Here is a 19,556-nt window from a genome sequence, read left to right on the forward strand (position 1 = left end):
TAAAAAAAGGTAAAAAAAAGAAAAGGGGCAGGGTAGAAACACCACAGGGACCCACAGGCCCCAAAAAAGCATTTGGTTTTATAATTTCAGCAGAATTTGTGCTGGGTGCGGGAATCCAGCCAAAATTTAATGAAAAAATTAAGCACGGTCTCCCGCACTCTGTTTGTTAAAAAGCCCCCGGGTGGGCAAGGTCCCTGGGGCAATTCTAAATTATGGTGTGGGGGCCCGTGGAGGCCCCACTGCCCGGGGACCACCACCTCCCCATGGCACTCTGTATTTAAATACGGGGTCCGTTGCAGACAACCAGGGACCACCACTTCCCCAGGGCTTTACAAACATTAGGAGGGGGCCGCGCGGCCCCCCTCCTGGAGCCCCTGATGGCCCTGGGGACCACCACCTACCAGGGCCGGCTCCTGCAATGTCCCAGGGTGCTCAGCCCTGGGACATTGCTGTTTGCTATGGCAGGGCAGGAGCCATGTGGCTCCCACCCTGTCATAGCAAACCCTGCTTTGATTTTGCACAAGGGGAGCTGCATGTCAGTAGCTCCCCTTGTGCAAAAGCAATGTCGGCTCCCGCTTGAGGCAGGGAGCCGGCTGGGACTGTGGGGGGATTGGGCCTCACCCCACGGTCCCCAATGCTAAGGGCTGGCCCCGGGGGATGGGTTCCCCAGAGGCCAGAAGTGGCATGAGGAGGGTGATCACACAGCCCCCCTCCCCAAAATGTTTAAAAACCCAAGAAGGCTGCCAGGCCTGGGGGATGGGGTCCCCAGGGCAAAAGTGGCCCAGGGAAGGGGGGCCACATGGACCCCATCCCCCCAAAAAAAGGCGGCTGGCCAGACCCTGGGGGATGGGGTCCCCGGGGCCATAATTGGCCTCTGGAGGGTGGCCACGTGGCTCCCCTCCCCAAAATTAAAAAATAAATAACAAGGCTGCCAGGTCCGAGGGGATGGTGTCCCCGAGGCAAAATTGGCCCAGGAGTGGGGAGGGCAACACGGCCCCCCCTCCCATAAAATAATACATTTATAAAAAAGTAAAAAGAAACCGGCAACTTGCGGGAGGCCCTGCCGCCTCCCTGCATGACTCTGCAAACGTGCCCCCTGGTGCGTTCTAAGTTGGGGAATTAAGTCCCCTTGAATACTGAGGGTCGCTGGGAGCCAACTAGCCCACCAGGTACCTCCAGTAAGTGCTACACATCTGGATTGCAGAGAGGTGGTGTGAGGCCATGCCCCTTTTTACACCACTCTGCAAACACACCTCTTGGCGCACTGCTGGTGGGGCGATGAGGTCCACTTGTGTCTAGAGCACCTCAGGATACAAGTGGACTTCATCCCTTGAGCAGCAGTGCACCAGGAGCCGCTTTTGCAGAGTGGTGTAAAAAGGGGGCATGACCTTGGACCACTCTCAGGAATCCAGGTGTGTGGCGCTTATTGGAGGTACCTGGTGGGCTAGTTGGCCCCCAGGGACCCTCAGGAATGAAGGGGACTTAATACCCCAACTTAGAATGCGCCTGGAGGCACGTTTGCAGAGTGCTGCAGAAAGGAGGCGTGGCCTTTGTCCAGCTCTCAACAATCCCACTGTGCAGGGCTTACTGGAGGTAAGAGGTAGGCTAGTTGACCCCTAAAGGACCCCCATCAGCGAAGGTGACTTCAATCTCCATCCAAGAGTGTGCCAGGGAGCGTGTTTGCAGAGTGGTGGGCAAAGGGGCGTGGCCTGCTATAAGAACTTAGCAATCCTGCTGTGTGGGACTTCCTGGAGGTAATAGGAGTGGTAGTTGGAACCCAAGGATGTCCTTGGGGGCCAGCTACCCCTCTTGTTACCTCCAGTAAGTCCCACACAGTGGGATTGCTAAGACATCTTCGGAGGCCTTGCCCCACTTTCTCCACCACTCTGCAAACGTGCCTCCTGGCAGACTATGGGATGGGGATGAAGTTCAATTTACTCCTGAGGGACTTTGGGGGCCAAGACGCCCTCCTGGTACCTCCTGTAAGTCTTACACAGCGGAATTCCTGAGCACAGGTTGGAGGCCCAGCACCCTTTCTCCACCACTCTGCAAACATGACTACTAGTTAAAGAAGTGTTTGCAATGTAATAGGTTTCGCATTTTTGAGAATTAGAGCTATTGGCGATGTAAATGCAAAGGTTTTTTAATAATGTTTTTTGGAGTGGAGTGGATGTGTGTTGTGTGTAGTGGAATTATGTGGTATGTTGTGCAGTGAAATTATGTGGATAGAAAGTATGTGGTATTTAGTGTATAGGAATTATGTAGAGTGGGATTACATGTTATGGAGAGTAATTATGTGGTATGGCAGTCTGTGTTGTGGATTTGTAACCTCAGGTTTAGTCTTCCTCGTTTCCATAGAACCTCAACTATGAACTCAGTGAGACAAAAAAAGAAGGAATCACTGAGGAGCCTAGTCAGAGGTATGAGCAAGGCCACTGGAATTATGTGACTGTTTGGCTGTACCGACTTTTGCACAATTATACATTTTCTGCATTAGCCACATAATTCATCATCTGCACAAATGTTACCAAAAATGCAGCAATAAGTGTTACAGCGTAGTGGAAGGCCCTTTGCAAACCTAGAATGGTCACCTATTACTTATTGCTAAATGTGGGTGTTAAAATGGTACTAATGGTGTGCAAGCCAATCTTGCTTCCCTCTGCACCTCTCTTACCTCATTCTGCATTTCTTTTGCTTCTTTCTGCACGTTTCTGTCTTTTTCTGCACTTTTCTTGCCTCATTCTGCAAATCGCTTATACTTTCTGAACCTCTCTTCCCTCTTTCTGCACCTCATTTGCATCTTTCTATACCCCTATTGCGTCTTTCTGCACCCCTTTTGCCTTTTTCTGCACTTCTGTTCCTTCTTTCTGCACTTCTTTTGTTTCTTTCTGCACCTGTCTTGCTTCTTTCTGCATTCTTCTTGCCTCTCACTCTACTCCTCTTCCCTCTTTCTGTACTTCTGTTGCTTCTTTCTGCACTTATCTTGCTTCTTTCTGCACCTTACTTGCCTCTTTTTACACCTCTATTGCCTCTTTCTGCACTTCACTTGTCTCTTTCTGTAATTCTCTTGCCTCTTTGTGCACCTCTCTTGCCTCTTTGTGCACCTCACTTGCTTCTTCCTGTACCCCTTTTGCCTGTTTCTGTACCCCGTTTCCCTCTTTGTGCAACTCTCTTGCCCCTTTCTACACCTCACTTTCCTCTTTATGCACCACTCTTGCCTCTTTCGTTACCTCTGTTCCTTCTTTCTTCACCTATCTTGTCTCTTTCTGTACCCTTTGTGCATCTTTCAGCACCTTTGTTGCTTCTTTCTGCAGTTCTCTTCCTCTTTCTGCACCCCTTTTGCCTCTTTCTGTACCCCTCCTGCCTCTTTCCGGACCCCTCTTGCCTCTTTGTGCACCTCTCCTACCCCTTTCTGCACCTCTCTTGCCTCTTTTCCACCTCTGTTGGTTCTTTCTGCACGTCTATTGCTTTGTTCGGCACTTCACTTACCTCCTTCTGTACCCCTCTTACCTCTTTCTGTACCTCTGTTGGCTCTTTCCACACTGCTCTGGCTTCTTCCTTCTCCTCTGTTCCAAATTTCTGCATCCCAGTTGCCTGTTTCTACACCCCTCTCCCCACTTTCTGCACCTTTCTTGCCTCAGTCTGCCCACCTGTTCCCTCTGCCTGTACCTCTTTTGCCAGTTTCTGCAACTCACTTGCCTGTTTCTGCAGTTCTCTTGCCGCCTTCTGTACCTCACTTGCCTCTTTTTGCACCCCAGTTGGTTCTTTTGCATTGCTCGTGCTTCTTTCTATAAACCGAACTCCGGGCAAAACACACCTGTTATCCACCCGCATACGATGCACAACAGGTTTTCTACTCTGTCTGGCGTAGATAGCCTGGATTGACTGCTGCCTATCTCAACATTAGCTGAACCTGCCCCTCTAGACCCATGCTCAACTCCTTGGGACATGATGTTTCAGAACTACATGATCCAAACTTGCAGATGCTAAGCTGGAATATTGCCGGCTTGGCTTCTAAAATAAGCTCTGAGGATTGGGTCAGTGTGTACAAAAATATGATATCCACATGTTTCAAGAAACTTGGCCAACAAGGGATTTATACCTAGAGGGGTTTGAATGTTTTAATATTATTGTACCCATTCCCAAACAAGGTCGCCCTTCTGGCGGGCTTTCTATTTGGGTCAATATCTCCTCAAGTGGCAGTGTTAAAACTCTTACCACAAATAGTGACTACTTTCAAGCCCCGATTTACACACGGGGGACCTCAATTTGTTTTATTATTTTTTATAAAAATGAGTTTTTGACTGTACCTTTTATGAATTGTATTAATCGCTGAGGCAATATTATAAACAAGTGGCTAGGCAGCGGAAAGACGAGATCTTGAAAGAACGTTGAGAGAATCTTGCTTGTGCCGCTAGACTCAATAATACAAACGTTTTTTGGGCAGCAGTTAAGGACTTGAGATCATTGGGCCTTACACTTACCCCTTTAAGCTACAACATAACCAGTGAAGCCTGGGAAGCTCTCTTTTCCAAAATATACACAGCTCCATCTCAGAGCGAGGACCCCTTTGACACTCATGATGCTTCGCGAATTCAGATGTCAGTATTAGAAGTTGAGGACGCCATCCATCAAAGCTTAGGCAACAAGGACCCTGGCCCCAACGGGCTTTCCATCGATCTTATTAAGCATTACCCGGAGTTCTGGGCATTACCCGCAGTTCTGGGCGCCCCTTTTACTTAATGTTTAAATAATTTAACAAATACTTTTTTTCCTAGCACATGGTGAACCAGCATTATCGTCCCGTATTTCAAAAAGGGGGACCGATCCAACCCTAGTTGTTATAGACCGATCTCCCTGATTGATAACACACTTAAGATACTTCGGAGGATGCTATTCAATAAAATTTGGTCCTGGGCTGAGGAGGAACACATTTTAAACAAGTATCAACTATGTTTTAGAAGTAAATTGGGAACTGTGGAACAATGCCTAAATCTTAATCTGATTATCGGCAAATATACTATAGCCCAGCAATCTCCCATTTACTTGGCTTTTATGGACCTTACCTCAGCCTTTGACTTTGTTACCAGGTCACGTTTATGGTCATGCCTTTTAAAACATGGGATGGATGAGGTTTCAGTTCATTTTTTAGCTTATTTGCACAGGGACTTGAAGGCTCGGGTGAATATTAGTAAGGACGGGGAGGTTTCAGGCGACATTATTATTGGTAGAGGGGTCAAGCAGGGGTGCGTACTGGCCCCACTCCTATTTATTTTATACATTAATGATTTACACAAAGTACTGTCTGAATTAACTACTGATGTTCCGAGGATTAATGGCAATACACTACCCGTCCTACTACATGCGGACGATGCGGTCCTAATGTGCCGCACTCCGAATGCACTAAGTATTTTAGTCAGGGGCTTTGTAGATTTTATGGCCAGCCTAGATCTTTGTACTAATTTTAAGAAATAATTTTTAATGAGCTGCGGCCCCAAAAGCACCATATTAATACAATTAACTCAGGTTCTAAACGCTTGCTATGCACTCGCACTTTTCCATATTTGGGGCTAGTATTTTCAGACAATGGTTCCTGAGCAGCCCATTTGGCGCACAGCAGGAGTACATTTTTAAAGGCCACTAACTCAATTTTGTGCCTTCCGCAACCTAAAAGAACCAAGGTAGTGCTATCTATAATGAAAATATATAAAATGCAGTGCATAATCACAGCAACATACGCTGCTGAATTTGGGGTTTTACAAAATGTTGTAGCATTCAGATAGAAGAAAATAGATTTTGCCGAAGACTTTTGGGTGCTCCAATTTCTTCTTCACATTTTGTTTGCCACACAGAGTTAAAATTGTTCTATATTGAGGACTATATTAGGTCTCGCCCGGACATATTTTGGCAGTCAGCACCAATGTTAACAAGAGAAATTATAGCTGACTGCCTTAAATGTGATAAGGGTGGGTATATACCGTGACTTGACCCTGTTAGGGAAAGTCTGATTAGCGTGAATCTTGTTTTTAATCCAAGTGACACGGAGGGCATAAATAAAAAGATCCTTCAGGAGGCTTTATATGAACATTACAGTGATATTAGACATGCAACAGAACGGTACATCTGCCTGGTGGATGCTAATTGCACATCTGCTACCCAGCTACCTTCTGAAGGACATAAGTCGCTGGGAGAGAAGTTTGCTCTTTTGCCTTAGGGCAGGCACCTTAAAATTTTTATAGTGCTTCCCTATAGGCTTTTACATCAACCTTGAGCAAACGCCTTGTCCCTGCAGCAATCGTGGTAATCAATCAATGTTAAATTTGTTATTCTTTTGTAACTTTTATTAAAAAAAAATACTAAACAATTGCTGATTCCCTTTTCAAGACACTTGCCATTATTGACTATAGAACAGCCTGTATGGAAATCCTTAAGCTTAAGAGGGAAGATTTGATTTTTTGTGTCAGCACTTTCTTGAAGATGGCAGTTTGTTCATGTGCTTCAATGAGTACTTCATAACAGACTTGATTGCACTTAATAATCTTTTGCTGCTATTTGAAATGGATTTTAAGCTTGGACTTTGGATGGTGCTCTGGAGAAATTTTTGCCATGTACTTTACGGTCCTTACTTTATAGCTTATATTTGATTGCACTTTAACGTACTATGCTGCTACTTACATTTGACTGTATCCATACCATATTATGCTGCTATCTGGTAAATCTCTTTGCACTTTATCAAATTATGGGAAATGTCATGGGAAATTTTGCCATAGGTTTTTAAGAATTTTGCCATACGTTTTTAAGAATTGGCTGCTTTGCACATTTTGTCCTTTTGTAATACGTGTATTTTATTGCTGTGCATGTTACATATCTCGGGCCTCTGTGCGCTTACTGTTGTGTAATGTTTTTAAATGTACATTTTTGCTGGTATTTTGTCTTGTGCTTTTATGGATATTTTATATCTGAATAACGATTTATTGAATACAAATACTCACACACCACCACTCACTCATAGAGTTACTCACACACCTAGTCAGTCACTCAAAGAATCAATCACACTGCGATTTACTCATTATACAGTTATACACACACCATCTCAATTATTCATACAGATACTAACACATAATTACTCTCTTCTACAATCTCTGACACAAGCACACACGCATCCATACAACCACTCTCACAATCACTCACTCTCAGATATAGTCACTTATATACTCTAACACTCACAAATACTGCCTTTCACATATGTAGTTAATCACACATGTCATACTGAGACATCCATTCACTCAACAACACAGTCATACACACACTCATCACCCCATACAACCCCTCAAATATGCACTCATAAACCCATACATACAGTGAATCACCAACTCACACATCCATGCAGGGAGTCACACACCCCACAGGCACCCATACAGGTACTCAGACAAATAATCATTAACCCATATAGATAGTCATTTAGGTACTCACCAACCCATGCAGCCACTTACACACCAACTGAAAGACTGATACATACATTCACACAGATTAGTCACTAACCCATGCATTTACTAAGACACATTTAATCACTCAATTATACAGTCAGACTCCTACTAAATCATCCAGACGCTCATACACCCACTCATTCATCAATACACCTTGGCATATATATAAACTTTTTTTAAAAATCAATTACGGGATGATGTCATTTGAGGTGTCATCAGTGATGTCATCAGTGATGTCACTGACCATGTCATGAGTGAGTTAATATGTGACGTCATCAGTAGTGCATTGCGGGGGCACAAGTTATAGTTAGCTCAACTAACTATAGCAGCCTAATTTCTCTGGTTTTGTATGAGTGAGATGTCCAACTAACTATAACGTCCCTGAAAGCTAGGGTTTTTTCAGTGAATTTCTATGGTTTTTTAAATGCTAATTTCTAACTATAAAATCTTTGAAACCTATGGTTTTTGCAGTGAATTAAAAAACATAATTTAAATGATCATTTCTAACTATAACGTCCCTGAAACCTATGGCTTTTTCAGTGAATATATATATATGTATATAGGGCCCGATTCACAGAACTAACTTAAGACAAAATCCTAAACTTACTACCATTTTGGTATTCACTGAAGGCACTTACTCATTTTGGTATTTACAGAAGGAACCTACTTATTTTGGTATTAACAGAAGTTAGGAGTCCTAACTTTAGGACTCCTAAATGCCTTCTGTGAATACCAAAATGGTAGTAAGTTTAGGATTTTGTCTTAAGTTAGTTCTGTGAATTGGGCCCATATTGTTTATACATGTATATGGAAATGTCACACATAAGCAAGCAGAAAACTTGGCAGTTATCCTCTTAAAGTGTCATACATGTGACACTGATATATCACACATAAGTAGGGATGTGAAAAACCCCATAATTTGCATTTGCAATTACAGAAATGCAGATCCTTCATTTAATGATGTACTTTAGCTTGAGGTCTGTCACAGCATCACTTTTTGCCACAAGGACGCATTTCACGTTAAAAAATAATACTAAAAACTCAATTCCTGCGAACAATAGCTGTTTGCTTTCTGGTTGCTAATATTGATTCCATGCTCCTGCACTATAATTTTTCCATGAATTGCAGCAAATTTACATAACGTGACATAATAGTCTAATTTAGGAAATTTCGCATAAGAAATCATAATGTGACATTCTTATTTTTTCTCTTTCAGTCTTGTTTGTCGGATGTGTTCTTTCAGGCAAGTATCTTCATGAAAGGAAAAATGAAACGTATGCTGGGAATGTCTCATCCTTGTTTCTGCTACTCAATTTATAGTCATCTATCTGTGTATGCATGCTAAATTACAGTGTTTATTACCGGGGGTGGGTGGGTCAGTCATGAATCTCCATAATATATGCATGTTTGTGCAAGATGAATCATCTGAAACATGCATCTTCATTTGCAAGGATCAAATAATGGAACAATGTATAAGATGTTATTAGTCAGCCACAGAATTCCCAGATGAAGATGGTTTTTGAGATTCCAAACATGCATGGCTCATGTTCATTTATGTGTCAAAGAACAAAACCTAATAGAATTTCTTAAATATAGAACATATGGATCTAACATTTACACTGAAATCTCTCTAACTCTTCTAGTATTGGTATATTTGATATATTGAAATACAGCGATATATTTTTTCTATACATTATTTGAGTCTACATTCTACAGCAGTTTTTTACCTTACTAGATCCGATGAATAACCTGTGGTATTTCACTTTGATATCGACTGCAAAATATTATGGGCAGAATGTTGCGTCAATAATAGTGAGCAGGTTGAAAGGGCACATTGAGCTCTAGTACCCCATTGCAAACTGGGAGCAACCCTAGGGCAAGTCATTGCTAGACTCCCTAATTTTAAGGTTCGAGACCCTGCATTGCGCCTGACTGGAGACAAGGGTCAGTTATACTATCAAGGCTCTACTGTTTCACTGTATCCAGACTATACGCTAATGGTCCAGGAGGCCCGGCGCACGTTTACAGATGTCAAACATTCCTTTCAGAAACTGAAATATGGGATGCTTTATCCAGCACACCTCCGGGTGGAGTTGAATGGCCAACATTACGTCTTCACTACTCACTAGGGTGACCAACTGGCATGGGGGCAACTTCAGGATGGTGAGTGTAAAAATTCAGGACAAAGGGTCAAAATTCAGGACACATTCAGGACTAGAGGTCAAAATTCAGAAAAAAAGGTAAGTTTTACAGACACATCTGATGAGGTTGCACAATAGTTTATAAGTAAATAAATAGACAACTACTTAAGTACAAGTGAAAAGAAGTTTATATTAGGTTGAGACAATTGTGTACTTCATGGTTATTCAGTATGCGTACAGCTTTGAGCAAATGTGCAGGTCTTTTTGAGGTAACAAAACTGCCGTCCCCCCCTCCTCCCCCCCACCTTTGCAGCATCCCAAGGAAATGCCCGATGGCCAGTCCGGACAGTCCGGCCTTGCAACCACCCTCCAATTGTAACCCTCTTCTTCACATAGACCCTCTCTCATGTGTATTTAATTTCTTTAATAGTGCTACTCATCCCAAGTAAGTAGGACAGGGTGTAAGAGTGCATTACATTACATACATATTATATTGAGACAATGACTCATATAAATGTGAAAGTCAATCTATAGGAAATGCACTTAAGATAATGTGGGTTAGAAGGTGTAATCATTCTTTCATCCATCATTCAGTCTTTCACCAGTCATTCAGTCCTTCCATATGGGTTCCCATCCATATCAATATTCAACCATTTGAAACCTATCCATCATCTATCCTTCCATCCATCCATCATTTCACTCATCCATCCCTCCATCCACCCTTTCCCTCATCCATCCCTCCATTCATCCTGTCACCTTATCCATCTGTACACTCATCCATACATTCTTCCACTCGTCCATCCATTCACTCATCCATCCCGACAACTACCCTTTCACCCATCCAGCCATCCTTTAACTTACTCATTCATCCACCCAGTTACTCATCCTTCCACCCATTCACCCTTTTAGTCATTCATCCATCCATCCTCCTTTTCTCTCTCCATCCCCTTTCATTTAGCCATCCATCCTTCCATCCACCCATCCATCTACTCATCCATTCATGAATCCATCCATTGAACCTACCACTCATCCATCCTTTCACTCATCCAATCCATCTATCCTTTCTCTCATCCATCCACCCTTTCACTCCTTCACTCACTCATCCATCCATCCTTTCTCTCATCCACCCACCCTTTCACTCCTTCACTCATCCATCCACCCTTTCGCTGATCCATTCACCCTTTCACTCCTTCACTTATTCATCCACCCGTCTGTCAATGCTCCCTCCCTTTTACTCACTCATCCAGCTTTACATCCACCCTTTCACTCATCCATCCATCCATTCACCCTTTCATTTATCAATTCATTAATCCATCCATCAGTTTACTCATCTATCCACCCATTCACTCGCCTGTCATCCGTTTCTCTCATCCATCCTTCCACTCACTCATCCAGCCATCCTTTCTCTCATTATCTATCTATTCACCCTTTCATTCATCACTTAACCCTTTCACTAATCAATCCAGCCATCCACACATCCCTTCACTTACACACCTTTTCACATTAATTATGAGCTGAGCCTTTGTCTGCTGAGTTGCAGACTGAAGAGTCCCATCAAGGACTTCACCCATGCTGTAGTTCCTAAAGAAAGGGGTTGAGCGGAGGAGGGCTCACTATGCCTCTGTACATAGGCAATCCGAAAAAGTGGAAGTAATGAGTCATGCATGATGCACAGTGACACTGTGATATGGTGTTGTTTCCAGGGCTTTAAGTGGGATGAAAAACTGGGGTGTCTATCCAAAGAGGGTGTTCGATGTCATTAAGGGCATGGCTTAAAACACCTAAGCTAAAAATCTGTGCTTAGCATAGTGTGCCGCCCAACTGGTAATTTGCTGCTCCTGTCATTGCATCCAGATATATAACACAACAAGTAGTGTTACACATACAAGCCAGAACTATTGGCTTTGTCAATGGTTGCTAGTTGCATAAAATGAAAAAAGCAGCAACCATGGCTTTGTTGAATATAACATTGAAAATCCGTCAGTTTTAAAATGATGAGACAGTGAAAGACCCATACCCCTTTTTTTATAAACATCTTTCACCAGCTTCTTTTCATGAACTGGATTCTCACCTAGCAGCATGGGTGTTTTTGTTCATTTCTTCCACCTGACTGAATGTCCTGCCCTAGACCAAGGCAGGAAGTGGCCCACCACCAGTGCTTAATTTGTGCCGGTGCTTTCCGGTGCTTAGCACCGGCACTTAATTATTAGGGCCGGGTCTACGCATCTGCTGCTGCGCACGCCCACATTGATAGATGTTTTCAAATGTACCTTGGCTTATTTATTGCACTCGCATAATAAATATAAATATGTCCTCGTCATCATCATCATGGCGGCCGCGGGCCGAACGGCCCTTCAGTGCAGAGATGCAGATAATCGCTGACGCAGTGTTGACTTGCCAGTGTGGGCGGGCTGCGGAAGTTCAGAATACACACACACATGTATTTGGGTGGGCTGTGGGGCCGGGTTGGAGTTTCTGCTGCGCGCACATTTTTTTCAATTTGCCACGACCAGCTTCATCGTGGACTGACTCAGCCCGGCACTGGCAGCCCTGGTCCAACCGACGACGATAAGGGCAGGGGAGCAGTGCCAGCCAGCACTGAGTGTGTGTGTGACCCAGCCGACCTGCTTCCCCACACGAGTAACGGTAAGATTAGCACTTAGAAGTTTCAACTTTAAGCACTTTTAAGTTAAGCAGTAACTATCTTTAGTAAAGCGAAGCGAGCTAATTAGGGATTCCAATGCTATGCGGTGCCTTCACCAACTGCGGTGTTTTTTTTTTTTTTGGTAGCGTGATGCAGGCCCGGTTCTACGGTCAAACAAAGTGCTTCAAACACCCTCCCCTCCCGTCCCTTACCCAAACCCCCAATCCCCCACCAAGGGCCCCCCCCCCACTCCCCCGCCGCCCTTATGTGTGTCAGCTGGGCTGAGAAAGCTTCCCAGGCGTGCACACACGCAGACAGTTTTAGAGATGATCGCAGCCGAACCCGAGTACTTCACAGGTCTTTACAAGACCATTTACATTTTAAAGAGGCTTTGTTTATTTTTTTCACCCCTTCATCTCCACATGGCGAAACGCGACAAATCCCTTCATTGACAACGGTAACCTCTGCCTTCTGTTCTGCTGCGTGGATATTTCTTTTCCTATTCAGCGCAGGAGAAAATAAGTTTGTTTATTCCTATTCACCTCTCCTGACCCCTGCAGCTGCTTATTACATCAGGCTATGACACTAAGTTTGACTAATGGAGTTGGTAAGAAAATGTGTTACTATTCGTTTTTCTTTTTTAAATCTGCACAGGCCCAGCAAGGCATATACTTTGTGTATGCTTTATTTAAACAGTTTTTATCATTATCGTGGCCGATGCAGGACAACAATAAGACAATACAAAATGCCCGGATAACGCTGGGGATTAATGATCCTGCTGGAGAGCAATCATTTGTCTGTTAGCATTTAAGTGCAGATGAACTGTATTTTATGTGGAAGCTCGGTGGGTTACTGTCATTGTGACAGCGAATCTTGTTACTTGCAGTTCAGAAGTTACAATCCTATCATAGGACAGTGACCAATGAACTGCCATCAAAGAGCCGCATACAAACATGAATGGTATGGTTAGAACTTCGCTTTTTTTGTTTTGTGATATAGTTAGAACTTCCCTAGTCTTTCATTATTCTAATGTTGCTAAAATGAGTATGTTTGGGCAGATATACATTTTTATCAGTAAAGCTGACCCCCATGGAGTACTCTTTAAATCCTAAGGTTGTGTTTCCCCAGACCGAACCCTCTTAACATATACTGCCCACCAGTATGGATGATGTGATTTCTACACCTTGTAATCTTCATTGGCTTATCATTCCCTGTAGACTAATTTACATACTGGTATGATTCATTGTCTCTGTATAATGTGTGCGTGGTGTAAAGTAATGACTACACTGATATGAGTAGCGCTATACAACAAATGAAATGCATATGAGAGAAGGGCTACGTAAAGATGAGGGGCACTGTTGGAGGGTGGCAGTGAGGGAATCCGAGGAGGAGGTAGTGGGAACGGCTATGGAGCGATGAGGGGCACTGTTGGACAGTGGCAGTGAGGGAATCTGAGGAAGAGGTCATGGGGTGGAGGGGGAAGCTAGGGAGAGATGAGGGGCACTGTTGGAGGGTGGTAGTGAGGGAGTCTGAGGAGGAGGTCATGAGGGAGAGGGGTTACAGAGAGATGAGGTGCACTGGTGGAGGGTGGCAGCGAGGGAATCCGAGGAGGAGGTCATGAGGGGGAGGGGTTATGGGGAGATGAGGGGCACTTGTGGCGTGTGGCAGTGAGGGAATCCGAGGAGGAGGTCAGGGGCACTGTTGGAAGGTGGTAGTCAAGGTATTTACGGAGAAAGAGGTTATTGGTGCGGCACGAAAAAAGACTTTCGCATCAGCGCTGAAGCCAGCCCTGTCATGGCCATTCTGTTTTTGTTTATTTAATTAGCAGTCGGGTCATATGGGCAACTGTGGAACATTAAAGTGCGTGCTAAATATATTTACTGCTATATTCAATGTTTTAAGTTTGAAGGTGATTTTACTAATGTTTTTACCGGGAAAAATGAAAGTGGGGCCCGATGGTCTCTAATATGGGGCTGGTGCCCAGGGTCAGCTGTGAGATAAGGTGCACTGGAGAGGAGTAGTGGATAATCAAGCCTGTAAGGGGGGTGCATTGCAGAGTCCGGGCTCAGGTGGAGGAGATTGTAATGAAGATAGATACTCCCTGAAGGCTCGCACAGAGGGAGCCCGAGAAGTGTCACTTGACTAATACTCCCACCTCAGAAACCTCCTCTTCCCATCAAAGGAACATTACATGGAAAAAACACTTTTTGAGAGTGATAACATTTAGAAAGAGATCTGGAAAAGAGTGTGTTTTACTGGGCCTTGTAAGACTAAGAAGAGATAAAGGAGGGCCCTGTAGCAGGCCTGGCTAGACATATGTGCGACAAATCGAGCCCGCAGTGGCCCACCCAAATGCACCCTTGGCTCACCCAAATAAAAATTCCTGAAGCCGGGCCTGGCGTGATGGCATTGGTCTGGTTCTAACTTGTAGATCACCGGCGTGGACAGTGGAACTGGAAGCAGGCAGGCTGCAGGCAGCTCACCCGGCTCTGGCGGCTCCCTAATATACGAATACGACGATTATAGGATCCTCATAGTCGGAGTCCGATGTCTGGGATTCATTCATTTTCACTGTCTGAATGCCAGACCAGTGCCTGCCTGCCTGGTGCCTGGCCTAGTAGTAACCGGAAGCCGCCACGCCGGCCGGCCCTAGCGGTACGCTTTAACTCAAGATAGCAATCAGCAGTCCTCGGGTGCATTTGGCTTATTGGCTGTCCTGGCTCTCATTGAGGGAGTGGTGGTCAGTCCTACAGATGGGCGGCAGTGTGGAGTGCAGTGAGATCCGGAATTTTCAAGCGCAGCTAAAAGGGAAATGCTGGTTCAGGGAATCCTTCAATCCGATTCCTACCATATGTTGTTTCTGAAATGTAGAAGGACATGGCTAATGGCTTGAGTGCCTTTCTTTAACATTTTCATGCTTTCTGGCCTGGGTGCCTTTGTGTGATGTTTCCATGATTTATGGCCTGGGGCCTTTGTGTGACGTTTCCATGATTTCTGGCCTGGGGCCTTTGTGAGACGTTTCCATGATTTCTGTCCTGGGGGCCTTTGTATGATGTTTCCATGCTTCCTTGTCTGAGTATTTATGTGTGAGATTTCCATGCTTTCTGGCATGGTTGCTTATGTCGGGTCATCATTTACGATTCACTTTGCTTTGAAAGTTAATACAGCTAAATATGTAATGGAAAATGTGTTGTGCACCATTGGATTTTCTTTTTACAAAATGTTCTTGAAGGGAGAATTCCCCCTATGCAAACACCTCTAGCAGTCATTAAGCTTGCTGCGCTCGCTTGCTACACACCGTAAGGGGGCTGGTCTAACAAAACATGCCAGAGTTGACACTAGGAGTAAAGCAAGGAAAGAGGAAGACTTGGAATGCACTAGCAATTTAGACTGTTTCTGGGCTTTTCTAGAAAAATAGATGTAGCCCATTCCGACTGAAAAAATGTGTCATTGCAATGTTTTGGAAAAGTTAGGCTTTACTGTGTTTGGATATTTAATTGTTCTAGTTTATATAGGTTATTTATTTGCATTTAGAACACTTTGTTGACAGTGTCAATTTATTTAATATTTTGTTATATTTATGTCTCTTCCTTCTTTGGATGTTATATTTATTGTTCTATTTAATATATTTTATTTATTTTGTTTTTATAAGACTGAACTTGTTTTTCATTTTAGAACATGTATTTATATATTTTATTTTTGGTTATTTTTTTTTATATAATTACATTTTGTATGGCACTATGGTCATTTTGCACTGATAATAGGAATGACTTATTTAAGATAAGGTCAAATTCAAACTGCCCAGCCACTACCTATTCCTTTGGCCTAGGTACCTCAAGGACTTTTTGGATCACATTTTTCTTTGCTTTATGTTAAGATACAAATCTTTAATTAAAAAGTCATATTTTGAACATATGCTTCTTTTCTGATCTCTGTGTTGTCTGTGTCATACAGAACTACATAGTTCCATGTTTTTTTTTTACTATTCTGAATGTCTAATAAATGCACATATAGCTCCAGGGGAATAAGTTATAGTAACAAGCCCAATTGGTAATCATCCTTTTTATTTTTGTTTCTCTAAAAGTAATCGCTTTAACGGAATAATCTACTATACTGATTTACCCCATACCCCTTCAGCCACTGAAAGTGACAGTGGCTGACTCATTCAAGTGTATTGCATGATTTTATTCAGTTTATCTGTATGGACTAGTGTTTTCACAACATTTTGTTTTATTTTGTCACATAACTTAAGCTATGTCAAAGTTGTATCTTTGAACTCATAGACTCTGTTAAAAATGGCATGCCCTACCCCCAGTATTGTCCTTTCCCCAAATCAGCACACAGAGCACTGACATTTTCCCTTTTCAATGCATTAGTGGTTTTAGCTAATTTATTCCAAAATTGTTCTTTAAATGCACTTTTGCTTTAATCTTTTTCAAAATGGTTCACGGGGAACCTCCTATCAAAACCTTACTATGAGGAAGGCTCCCTTTCTGAAATTCAGATCGGGTATTATATTTGACTTTTCTCAGTGCCAGTTGAAGATGTGGGTGGAGCTAATAGAGTAAGTGGGTGGAGCCAGAAAAAAGTGGGTGTGGCCTCCGACAAACATTTGAGCACCTGCACTTCATATTTTACAAATTAAGCACTGCCCACCACATGCAGTAAGAGCACAGACTGGCCCATTGCCGTTCTGTATGTGGCAATCAGCTGCAGAGAGAATGACAATGGGCGGGGTGGGGCTTCTCTTGTGCTCAGAGTAATGCGAGGTGGCCCCAGCAGGGAGCTGTGGCTTCTGGCAGGGGAACAGTGATGTTCCCCAATGCCCAAAATTATGGACAAAAAGCGTACGTAAAAGGGATTATCACGGACAAAATTACGAACGGTCCGTGCAATTTACGGATGGTTGGTCACCCTACTGCTCACGAGGATGGTGTGCGTCGACCACTTCAGCACCTGCAGCCGTATTTTGTACATAGGTCAATCCCGGCACTCTAAAGTCATATATTATTCTTATTGGTTATTAGCCAAGAAGAGAGAAGGATACAGTGACGATAAAAGTAACTGACTACGGAACAGAATAGGTCCTCACAAGAGTATATATCAGAAAGCAATTTAATATATAAGTTTCACAAAAAGGAAAAATACATTCATAAGTAAAAAAATCAGAACTCCCTAGTTATTTTATGACAGGGAGACTTCAATTTTCTGAATCTTGATACAGAAGGATGACAGCCGACACGTGTTTCGTCACGTTAGTGACTTCCTCAGGGCTTTGTAAAAATTCTTTGAACGCTTTAAATGTAGGGCATATAATTATGCTGCTGTCAGCACGCAGTAATAAGTGTGGATAATTTCAAGAGAAGATTCCGACGTGCGATGTGGTTCCAAGAATTTTTAAAATCTTGTGAAGGTTTGAAAAAGCAAATATTTTCGCCAGACGGTCTCCTGGTAAATATATCAGTTGTGTGTTGATAATAACAGATCTTCCCCAGTAATTTCTAATGCTATTACTATAGAGAAGATCATCCACGAATAAGAGATTCACAATTCTAATTCTTGTAACCATAAACGAAAGTGATTCATATCTCAGTAAAGGTTCTTGGTGTCTTATAGTTATATTTGGAGAAGAACGGGTATCCTCCAAGGTATCTAATATTCAGGGATGCTGTATCGTGATATGAAATTAGTTTATGGAATTGAATCAATAGGACGGTCTTCGTGTAATCATCTATATAGTGATTTTTCATAAATTATTTGTTGGCTTCATCAAATTAGGTGAAGTACACGAACCGGCTCTGGTAAGCCCTCCTAATAAGGCGGTTCTTGTCCGGAACTCGACTCCCGTCCCCTCGTATCGGCAATGGACCTTTTTAAAAATTCTTGGAACCACATCGCACGTCGGAATCTTCTCTTGAAATTATCCACACTTATTACTGCGTGCTGACAGCAGCATAATTATATGCCCTACATTTAAAGCGTTCAAAGAATTTTTACAAAGCCCTGAGGAAGTCACTAACGTGACGAAACACGTGTCGGCTGTCATCCTTCTGTATCAAGATTCAGAAAATTGAAGTCTCCCTGTCATAAAATAACTAGGGAGTTCTGATTTTTTTACTTATGAATGTATTTTTCCTTTTTGTGAAACTTATATATTAAATTGCTTTCTGATATATACTCTTGTGAGGACCTATTCTGTTCCGTAGTCAGTTACTTTTATCGTCACTGTATCCTTCTCTCTTCTTGGCTAATAACCAATAAGAATAATATATGACTTTAGAGTGCCGGGATTGACCTATGTACAAAATCTGTTAATTACGAGGATTGCTTTGCATGATACGTATAATCTAGTACTCAGGTAGTAGGGTGCTTTATAATCCCGAGTGGCACCACTCATCCAACTTGATACTGATATCACTATTTTTCCGGCAAATATTACTATACACCCAACTTGATGTTAATTAATGCTATGATGTGCATCCTTTGATACATTACTACCCCAGTTTCTTGTTGAACACCTGCAGCCGTATCACCTGATTCACCTGGTGTACAAGTGTCCTAAGATGTTTCCTACAGTCTTGATTATTCATGTATGAGTTTCTCCAAATGTTTTTTTAACTGTAGTTTACAGACAGATGCCCATTTCTGTGGATCTATGCTACATAACCGATTTTTTACTCACTTTTACTTTTCAATACTTTTTGTTTTTTTATGACTTGTAAATTGGAGTACCCAATTAACCCACTTCTGTGGGGACAATCCCATGTTCGTGTTGTGTTGCGGATTGTGCATGTGACGCAGCGGCATCGCTTTTTAGGGGGCCCCAGATATCCTTTGGACGGAACGACCGTGGCAAGATGCTAAAGTATAGGTCACAGTTGTGTTTCAATAGGATCAGCAACTCTTTAGTGTCGGAGCAGTTTTATGTCCCCATTTAATTGCAATTTCTCTCTTATCCAACAGTATCCCCATGGAAACAACCTTCCGAATTCCCTTCGGGAAATAGACCACATAACCCAATAGTGCGACCTCAGGAGTGGGTGCAATGTCCATGTCGATCATTTTCCCCAGTGTACGAAAGATTTCTGCCCGGTAGGATTTAATCTTTCCACAGGTCCAGGTTAGATGAGCGAAGTCCGTGTGCAGAGTTCTGCACTTTGAGCAGCTGTGGCGTTGATTCGGGTCAATCTTATGAGTTTGCTCAGGGGTTATATAGAGTCTGCAAAAACTTGAAATTAATCCGTTTATGGGGGCTATTGAGGGAGATTTCTTTTGTCTGCATAC

At 43.0% G+C, this 19,556-nt stretch overlaps 1 protein-coding gene across 2 annotated transcripts in view; it reads left to right on the forward strand.

The window, feature by feature from the left end:
• The window catches only part of LOC146809654 (uncharacterized), a 974,089-nt gene that overhangs the window by 232,126 nt on the left and 722,407 nt on the right, over nucleotides 1-19,556 (forward strand). For both annotated transcript variants that reach the window (XM_085616509.1, XM_085616510.1), the window contains exon 3: nucleotides 8,704-8,730. In XM_085616509.1, coding sequence (XP_085472635.1) covers nucleotides 8,704-8,730 — 27 coding nt within the window. The remainder of the gene's footprint in view (nucleotides 1-8,703; nucleotides 8,731-19,556) is intronic.

This window comes from Triturus cristatus, chromosome 7 (assembly GCF_964204655.1).
Source record: "Triturus cristatus chromosome 7, aTriCri1.1, whole genome shotgun sequence".
Taxonomy (NCBI): Eukaryota; Metazoa; Chordata; class Amphibia; order Caudata; family Salamandridae; genus Triturus; species Triturus cristatus.